The following is a 10791-nucleotide window of genomic DNA, read 5'->3' as shown; positions in this document are numbered from 1 at the left end:
TGAAAAATACGTGTTTGATTTGACGTTTTTGGGAAAAAAAAAAATGAGATGAATAACGTATTTAAAATCCAATTCCCAAACAAACACAGCCTATAGATTGCACTAGCTAGTCGCATATATATCATTGGCTATAATTAGGCATCTATCTATCTATCAATCTATCTATCTATCTATCTTTCTCGAAAGAAGCATGCATGCATGCAAGGTGTAGACGACAATCTATAAATAGCTCCTCCACGAATTAATTAATTCAGATGCATGCATGTGTGCCTCTAGAATTTATGCAATAAACCCTAACCCTAACCCTAGCCCAATTTATTCGTGTGTAATCATCGATCAAGAATATAGGGTAGGATCAAATTAGGGTTGGGTCGGGTCGGGTAGGGTAGGGTAGGATGCCTCGGGAGAGAGATCCTTTGGTGGTAGCTCGGGTGGTTGGGGACGTGGTGGAGCCATTCACGAGAAGTACGGCACTGCGAGTGTTTTACGGCGCGAGAGAAGTGACCAACGGCAGCGACTTTAGGCCCTCGGAGCTTCTGAGCCAGCCCCGGATTGAGGTCGGAGGGGATGACCTCCGGACCTTCTATACACTGGTCACCAATTTATAAATTAAAATTAATTAATTTTATATACATATATATGTATATATAAATATATAAATATTTGATTTCTGCATGCAGGTTATGGTGGATCCTGATGCTCCCAGCCCTAGTGATCCTAATCTTAGGGAATACTTGCACTGGTTGGTAACCTAACATTAATTCATTCATTCATTATTTAATTTTGATGGATTCATATGTATGTATGCATATTCCATGTGATGTAACGTCATTATCATTTCCCACACGACTAAATTTTCATAATTTCTTTTTCACTGTGCTACAAAAAAATAGTATATTTGTAACGGAAAAAATATATTTAGTGACGCAGCTCTGGTTGGCTAATGTTAATTTATGGTGAACTGTTTTTTTTAGTCTCCTATCTAATCCTCTCTATCATTTTATAACTTTAAGTGGATCATGTTTGAAATTAGTTCCGTAAGTAAAAAATTTTTGCTAAAATGATCCTCCGGTGCCGGACTCGCCACGCTGGCCATGTGGCGCTAACGCGATTGACATGTCATCATGTAAATGCCACGTCGGATGACCATGTCAACTGCGCCAACGTCACCTCAGCAACAACGGGCCAGCATGACGAGTCCGGCACTGAAGGCCCATTTTACCGAAAAATTTTTACTTCCAAAACTATTTTCAGATATAATCCGCTTAAAAATTAGATTGGGACTAAAATAATAGCTTACTAATTTATGTTACCTTATATATCCTTTAATTTAACCCTTGAAGGTTGAGTGCATCAATGATGATAAGTTTGGGAAAAGACAGCTAAGGGCTAACAACAAAAACTGATCTATCCATCTACTTCTCTGATGTATCTTTCAACAATATATATATATATTTTTTTTTTTTTTTTCTTCATTAGCTGGGGTACTTGTATTTTTAATTTTTTCCTTTTTGTATGATATTATTATATTGGGGTTGAGAGAAGCTTTTGAAAAATAAAAAAGATAATGTACAAATTTTAAAATATTTACCCGTGAAAGCAAATACAGCATGTACCCCTACATCAATTAACTCTATATTTAATTTTATGGACTAATTAATTAATTAGTATGTCATTTACGATATAAAGATTTTAAACTCTATGAAAGTTGATATACTCTAAAAGGGTAGTGCATTATCGATAATAAATAAATAAAACCAGAAGATTCATTGCATAATTCTTATTATTATATATATAGTTTTTTTTTTTTTGTAGTTTATTTTTTGCCATTTCTACAATATATATATATATAAAAATATGTATAAATTTGCAGATTGTACTTACTATTATTTCCTCTATCCCATATAATTTATTCCTATTTTTTATTTTCGTCATTAAATTCCAGTATCTATAATATGCGCTCATTTTATCTAAGACGGAGGGAGTACTAGGTAGAGTTGTTCACTTAAGTTCGGATGAAATTCCACTTCTAAATGTTTTTTTTTTCTACTTACATTATCATTGGCAACATTAATTATTTACAATAGATACCATCTATATACTTTCAGTTTTCTAATCCTATTGTTTTCATTATTAGAAATAGCTATTTCCAGTAACGGAATCAGCAGTAAAAGTCCGGAGGAGTAAAATTGATTTTTTTTTTTTTTTATCGATTCAATGTTGTTTTTTTTTTATTATTGATAGTACACTTGACAAAAAAACATGAAAAATTTAAATGTTTTATAAAAATTTCAAAAAAATTTAATATTTTTTTACTATAAAAAATAAAATTTAAAGACTAAAAGTATAAATCAACAAACGGATAAAAATTTTTATGGTCTTTTACATTAAAAACTAAAAAATTAGGAGAGACAAATTATTATAAAATACATAATTTTATTATTTTTTACATTAAAAAATACATATGTTTTGAAGGTTGGAGGAGTTGACCCCCCTAACCCCGTGTAGTAAAATTGATTTTTTTTTTTTTTATCGATTCAATGTTGTTTTTTTTTTATTATTGATAGTACACTTGACAAAAAAACATGAAAAATTTAAATGTTTTATAAAAATTTCAAAAAAAATTAATATTTTTTTACTATAAAAAATAAAATTTAAAGACTAAAAGTATAAATCAACAAACGGATAAAAATTTTTATGGTCTTTTACATTAAAAACTAAAAAATTAGGAGAGACAAATTATTATAAAATACATAATTTTATTATTTTTTACATTAAAAAATACATATGTTTTGAAGGTTGGAGGAGTTGACCCCCCTAACCCCGTGTAGTTCCGCCCTGGCTATCTCGACTAAATACACCATCATAACATACATATATATATATATATATGTTTATTTATTCATGCTAAGACAATTTTTCAATATAAATTTAGATACAAAAATTAAAATAAAAGTGAATGTACTGTTCACAATAATATTCTTGTTGTTTAATTATATATATTTGCCATCATTGTATTGCATGCATGTTTCCTCATGGAATCTATTTTTATCGTCCCAAATGTTTTGTGATCTTCTTCTGGTCCTGGTATTGTTGTCTTGTTTGTATTCGTATCATTTGAAACTTTTACATAATTAATGAATCTACATTGTAATTCTGTCATTATACAGGCTGGTGACTGATATTCCCGCAACCACTGGAGCAACATTCGGTAAGTAATCAATCTCTCACCTCATCGAACAAAATTCATTACATACGTACACAGTGGCGGAGCTAGTAGGGGGACTGAAGGGTGTTCCGCCGCCCACCATCCTAATTATTTGAATTTTGTATTTTTATTATGTAATATTTGTATATTTTTTAAAATTTAAATAATTAGTCAACCCCTATAGATTTAACAAAACTATTATTATTATTTATATTTAACTTAAACACTTAAAAATATTAGTTCAAATATTGCAAAATTTTTTAAAATTTTTTTAATTATATTATATTATTTATATAAAAAAAATTTCGCTGTCCGACCAAAAAAAATTTTCTGACTCCGCCGGTGTCCTTACCTTTTTTAGATATTGCCTGTTAAGATATACCCCATCCGTCTACAAAATAACTTCTTACTTTTCTATTTGGAATGTCCAACAATTATTGTCACCCTTTCTATTTTTATACACAAAATTTACTCTTTTACCCTTACTTTATTTACTCTTTCATTTTTTATACACAAGATTAAGGGCAAATTTGTCATTTTATAATAAAAATCTTAATTTCCTAAAAATACGTGTAAATATGAAATAGGATATTAGAAAATTGATAGAGAGAGTAATAAATAAATATAATATATAAGTGTGGAGGTATAAAATTGAAGGTAAAAGAATATATATATATATATATTTGCAGGGCAAGAGATTGTGTGGTACGAGAATCCTCGGCCGTCGATGGGAATTCACCGATTCGTGTTCGTGCTTTTCCGGCAGCTGGGGCGGCAGACGGTGTACGCTCCAGGGTGGCGCCAGCACTTCAACACCCGGGACTTCGCTGAGCTCTACAATCTGGGACCTCCTGTGGCGGCTGTCTATTTTAATGGTCAGCGGGAGAGTGGCACTGGTGGCAGGAGACGATAGATAATTTACTAACTAATAATAATTAATTTAATACATAACATTATCATTACTATTACTATTACTATCCGCTAATTACTCATTACATCCTACCATCAATTTTATAATCTTAAAATATATAGTTAGCAAATACATATATATATATATATATAGCTGTATTATTATTTTGTGAATTGGTCGAAATAAAACTTCATTCACTTGCTGGTGTAATATATCTAAAGATAATAAAATATTCGTTTTTCACAACCAAATCATCTACTATGGATAGCGTAGGCATGATAGAAATTGTATCTTGATCCACGAAGACTATTATATTTTGGCTTGGTTATCTTATTGGTTGATTTATAACATTTTCATTTGAAGACACTTATTTTTGTGTAGCTCTATCGATCATCTAATATTTTAGAGTTTTCTGAAGAAAAAAAATGAAAATATGGTTGGAATTTTATCGAAAGATTATCTTCTATAAGATTTGGCTGGGTTACTTTATTGGTTGATTTCTAACCTCTTCATTTTGAAGCTGCTCATTTTTGTGTAGCTCTATCAGACCCTCTAATATTTCAGAATTTTCTAAAGAACAAATATGGAAATATCATCGGGATTTTATTGCAAGATTATATTCTACCTAAAGATTGTCCTAAAAAGCTTACGCAAGCAAATTCTTCGTCAACTTGGATTGAATGCATCCTTCCGGGTTGAGAGGCTTCAAGAACTTCTCATTTAGGTCACTCCCCTTTTCCGGTAAGGACATTTTCAAGGGACACCAAATTCTTCACAACTTGATTTTGATATTTGATTAACGGAAGCGTGGTATGCGATATCCCATTGAGCGTGTCAATTTTTTGTCACTAAGTTAGACTTTCGGACATAATTTGTATGAAGATTAAAAGAACAAAGGAAAATGCATTGCATAAGAAACAAAAAGAAATGAAAACAAAAGCAAAGGATCGAAGAAAGATAAATTTTGTAGATGTGTTGTGGTCATCTCTTTAAAATTTCCTGGTCTGTTATTCATTTAAACTTCATATTAATGTAATCTTAAGTAAAGGCTTCATTAGTTTCATTATAATTCCTATGTAATTTTCTTATCTAAGCTTCTTAAAAGGTTCTGTAACTCCTTCTAACTGTTACTTTTTAAAATCTCTTATAATCTTCTTAAGGTCATTATTTCGAAAAATTTACTAAATTAAAGAAAGCCTCCTCCTCAACCGAGATCTTCCCCTATTGACTTCTCCTAAACTTTTATTGGCCCTTTAGCAATAGGTAGGGTGGGTTTGTAGGAAAATTTCATGATCTTCTCGGACCTTTCTTGTGCTTTTTCATTGGACTTTCACGACTAAGTTCGTCTTGTGAAGGTTTCTTCTTGATTTCCGGAAGATAACTTCTCTCCAAATGGCTTCCTATCGTTGGAATAATAGTTCTCGTGTTTTAGCCTCCCGTCGAGTTGGTCTTCTTGACCTTTTTTAGGCCTAAATGTTAATGTGGCATATGTGAAAGGTCTTCACTACTCTCCCCACTCCTCACTCTCCAAGTCGGTTACTTCTTTGATGGAATTAAGTAATTAGGACATGAATTTTAGAGTTTTTGGTCCCATAAGCATCACTATATAAATGTTTCTACACCATCTAGAAAAATAGTATAAGTGCTTAGAAAAACCTATAAAAGATTGCATTCGAGTTTAACACGAATAACCAGAAGTATGTTCTCAGGGTTCATTTTAGTTTCGATTCTCAAATTTCTATTCCGCATTGAGGTGATTATTATGCTTACATTTGATATCAAAGCTTGTTTTTACCTCTGCCTTGATGTTCTAATTTTTATTTAAACGGATTTCTTTCGTTCGAGATATTTTATAAAATTGATGTTGAAAATCATTATGTGATCGATGTTCTTGCAATGCTATGTGATTGGTACAATCACATACAATAAATAACATAAATTGTAATTAATCATACGTGACATAATGAAATTTACCAACATGAATTTTGTTATATTTGTATGGCTAATTAGAATATTATATCAATTATATTTCTAATTTACCCATAGGGATTTAAAAAAGAAACGTAGTTGATAGTATTATCATATGATTAAATGAGTCTAATCGAATTAAAACTTTAGCCCATAGGCATGTTTTATGTCAGTAGATTTATAATTTTTCCAGGACAATCATTGGTAAAACATGTTGTATGTTTTATTTGTGCTTTGATTTAATAACGATTTTATCATGTTTATTTATTTATTTTTTATTGCAACTATTCAATCTATTAATATCTCTGATATGAAATATGATATTTCTGATCTTCATGGAGACAATTATAAAGTTTGTAATGAGAAAATTCTTATGCATTTGGGGTGGATGGACATAGATTATGCCATCAGGAAAGATGAACCGTCTTCTATTACTGAAAATAACACTCCAGATGAGGTCGATCTTTATGAAAAATGGGAGAGATCTAACCATCTTTGCGTTATGTTCATAAACACTCGAATATCTGCTGAAATAAGGGGTTCTGTTTAGCATTGTACTAATGTCCGTGCCTTTTTGAAAGGTATCGATGATCAAATTGTGATATCTAATAAGGCATTGGCTAGTACCCTGATAATGTGATTCTCATACTTAGAACTTACCGGTATAAGAGGTGTGCGCGATCACATTATGCGTGTGAGGGATATAGCGGCTCAACCGAAGCGACTGGAAGTTGATATGTCTGATTCTTTCCTATTTCACTTTATTTTGTATACTCTTCCTCCATAATATGGTTCTTTTAAGATCTCTTACAACACACATAAAGATAAATAATCAATAATTGAATTGATGACTATGTGTTTCCAAGAGGAGGGACGCCTGGCTGTGGAAGAGGGAGAAAAAGTGAACATGGAAGTTGTGGGCGAAGGAAAGAACATGAAACATCATAAAAACAATAAAAGAAACAAAAATATTTTTTTACAAAATAACATCAAGAAAGGCAACATGTGTTTTTTCTGTAAAAAGAAAGGACACATAAAGAATAAATTGTCCTAAATACTTCAAGTGGCTTGAGAAGAAAGGTACCCAACTTTCATTTGTATGTTATGATCTAATATGATTGATGTTAATGGTGGATTGATTCTGGTTTTACAATCCATGTTACGAATACCATGCAAGGATTGCAAAACCGATGGAAACCAGTGGGAAGTGAGTTGAGCATCTATTCTGGAAATAAGATGCCATCACATGTGCAAGCTATTGGGACGTGCAATCTAGTTTTGAGTAGTTTTTCTTTTAACTTTGGAAAGGACTTTTTACATTTCTAGTTTTGCTAGAAACTTGATTTATGTTTCAAATTTTGTTTTATGTGGATATTGTTTTAATTTCACAAACTTTGTTTTTAGTTTATCTTTCAAATAAAATTTCATTGGACAAAGACTTTTGAGTGATGGTCTTTTTCGTCTTAATCTGCAAAATATTGATTACCCAACTACTTTACACATTTAAGATAATGTCGGTACTAAATGATATATTATGGATGAAAATTTCTCTATATTGTGGCACCGGAGATTGGAACATATCTCCATTAAGAGAATTAAAGATTGGTAAATATACGAGTACTTGGTACTTTGAATTTTACTGATTTTGAGACTTGTGTGGATTGCATTTAAGGTAATTAAACCAACAAGTCTAAAAGGGGTGCAAAGAGGAGTACAAACCTATTGAAGGTTATACATACAAATATTTGTTATCCAAACATAGACGCAAGTATTCCAAAATACTTCATCACTTTCATTGATGATTTTTCACGTTATATGCATCTATATTTGCTTCATTCAAAGGATGAAGCTTTGGATGTCTTTAAAGTTTTCAAGGTTAAAGTAGTGAAACAATGTGAAAAACAGATTAAAATCGTTTGATTTGATAGAGGTGGTGAATTTTATGGTAGATATATGGAGAATGGACAAGCACCTGGTCCTTTTGCAAGGTTTTTTCAAGAGCATGGGATTGTTCCCCAATACACTATGCTCGGTTCTTCCGACTAGAATGGTGTTTTTTAAAGAAGAAACCAGGTCTTAATGGATATAATGAGAATTATGAGAAGCAATGTAAAACTCGTTGAGTCGTTGTGGAGTGAAGCTGTCAAGACGGCAGCATATATATTGAATCGAGTTCCAACTAAGGTTGTCTCAAAGACAGCTTTTGAGTTATTCAAAGGTTGGAAACCGAGTTTAAGATATATACATGTTTGGGGATGTCAGTCTGAAGTGAAAGTTTACAATCAACAAGAGAATAAACTAGACCCGAGGACCATTAGTGGATATTTCATTGGATATGCTGAAAGGTCCAAAGTTTATAGATTCTATTGTCCATCTCACAGTACTAGAATTGTGGAATCAAGAAATATGAAATTTCTTGTACATAATTTAATCAATAAGAGTGATCGCCTTCGGAATATTTTTCCTAAAAAGAATCATCATGAAGCTCAACCTTTGTTCAAATGATAGATTATTTGTCGTTTATACCCCTCAAGTACAAACCAGTATTAGACGATCAACTATCGCAATTCCACAAGGTGCTGATATTGATCAAGTAGATCGCACTGTACATGAGAAACAACAAGAAATTGTTGAACAACCAGTTGATATTGTTGATCAACCGGTTGAGCAACAAGTTCCTCAAGAGAATGATGACACAGTGTTAAGAAGATCTACTAGAATTAGGAGATTAGCTATCTTTGGTGATTAAATTGTCTACCTACAAGAGTGTGACTACAAAATTGGAGTCGAAAATGATCCTGAAACATTTTCACAGGCTCTGAGTTCATTAACATCAAACTTGTGGTATAATGCTATTAAATAAGAGATGGATTATATGGCATCCAATCAAGTTTGGAATCTTGTCGAGTTGCCTGATGGTTTAAAAGCCGCCGGATGTAAGTGGGTCTTTAAAAAAAAAAAAAAACTCAAAAGGCATCATCGAAATATATAATTCACGAGTTGTTGCCAAGAATTTCACTCAAAATGAAAGAGTCAACTACATAAAGACTTTTTCTCCTGTATCAAAGAAGGATTTTCTTTGAATCATTATGGCATTAGTAGCTCATTTTAATTTTGAATTACATCAAATGGATGTGAAAATGACATTTCTTAATGGCACTCTATATGAAGAGGTTTATATGAAACAACCTGAATTATTCTTCTCTAAATACGGTGAGCATTTAGTATGTAAGCTCAATAAATCTATATATGGTTTAAAACAAGCCTCTCGTCAATGGTATTTAAAGTTCCATAATGTCATTACTTCATTTGATTTGAAGAAAATATTATGGAATAATGTATATACTTGAAGATTAGTGACAGTAGGATTTGTTTTATTGTGTTATATGTGGATGATATTTTGCTTGTTACTAATGATAAAGATATGCTATACGAGGTGAAATATTTTCTTTCTACAAATTTTGACATGAAAGATATGGAAGAGACATCTTATATATTTGGCATTAAGATCCATAGGGAAAGATCTCGAGACATTTTGGGCTTGTCTCAAGAGACCTATATCAATAAAATTTTAAAGAGATTTTGGATGAAAGATTGCTCACCAAATGTACCTCCAATTGTCAAGGGCGAAAAATTCAGTTTAGATCAATGCCTTAAGAATGATTTTAAGCGGGATTATATGACTAACATTCCATATGTTTTAGTGGTTAGAAGCATCATATATACTCAGGTATGTACTAGACTCGATATAGCATATGTTGTTGGAGTGTGAGGAAGATCTCAGAGTAATCCAGGTCCTGTCTACTGGAAAGTTGCAAATAAGGTATTAAGGTACCTTAAAGGGACAAAGAATTACACGCTCATGTAACGACGAACCGATAGTTTAGACGTTGTTGGTTACTCTAATTCAGACATTTTTGGTTATGTTGATTCTTGAAAATCTACATCTGGCTACATTTTCATGTTAGCTAATGGAGCCACATCCTAGAGAAGTGCAACACAGACATTGATTGCTACTTCTACCATGGAGGCGGAGTTTGTCTCGTGTTAGCTACCTGTCATGGTATATGATTGAAGAGTTTCATATCTGGACTTAAAGTCATGGATTCTATTCTTAGGCCATTGAAGATATATTGTGAGAATTTAACTGTGATTTTTATGGCTAAGAATAATAAAAGTGGTAGTCGATGTAAGCACATTGATATTAAATACTTAGCCATACGAGAACGTATTAAAGAAAATAAAGTGGTCATTGAACACATTAGCACTAAATTTATGATTGTTGATCCTTTAACTAAAGACATGCCACCAAAGAATTTTAAGGATCATGTAGTACGAATGAGACTCTGTTCTGTGATGTAATTTCACTTTTTCGTATATCTTTATATAAAACTCTTATTTGGTTGACATTTTCTCATTTGGTTTTATGCACATATTTGTCTTGAGAAAATTATCGTAAAGGTGAAGACCTAGAATAAATATAAATTTTATTCATTAAGATGTTTGAGTGGTTTTAGGAATCCAACTACATTGTAATACATGGAAGGTAATACTCGTTGAAGAATGTCTATCGCTATGATTCATGTATTTTGTTTCTTATGGAGTAAAATATAGACCAAGCGGGATAATGTTAATATTTTGTGGTCTATATAAAGTAGTAGCCTATGTGAAAAGTCTCTACTACTCCACTATCCCCACTACTACA

At 31.8% G+C, this 10791-nt stretch overlaps 1 protein-coding gene across 1 annotated transcript; it reads left to right on the top strand.

Moving 5' to 3' along the window:
* The first annotated feature begins 294 nt into the window (after positions 1-294).
* LOC127241418 (protein HEADING DATE 3A-like) lies at positions 295-4328 on the top strand. Its single transcript, XM_051260454.1, has 4 exons — positions 295-593; positions 681-742; positions 3171-3211; positions 3898-4328. Exons 1-4 carry the CDS (start codon positions 396-398, stop codon positions 4119-4121), a joined length of 525 nt encoding a protein of 174 aa, XP_051116411.1. The 5' UTR covers positions 295-395; the 3' UTR covers positions 4122-4328.
* Positions 4329-10791: the final 6463 nt, after the last annotated feature.

This window comes from Andrographis paniculata, unplaced genomic scaffold (genome assembly GCF_009805555.1).
Source record: "Andrographis paniculata isolate CXL003 unplaced genomic scaffold, ASM980555v1 Contig82END, whole genome shotgun sequence".
NCBI classification, from domain to species: Eukaryota; Viridiplantae; Streptophyta; class Magnoliopsida; order Lamiales; family Acanthaceae; genus Andrographis; species Andrographis paniculata.
The sequence above is the reverse complement of the archived record's forward strand: the minus strand, read 5'-3'. Positions and strand labels throughout refer to the sequence as shown.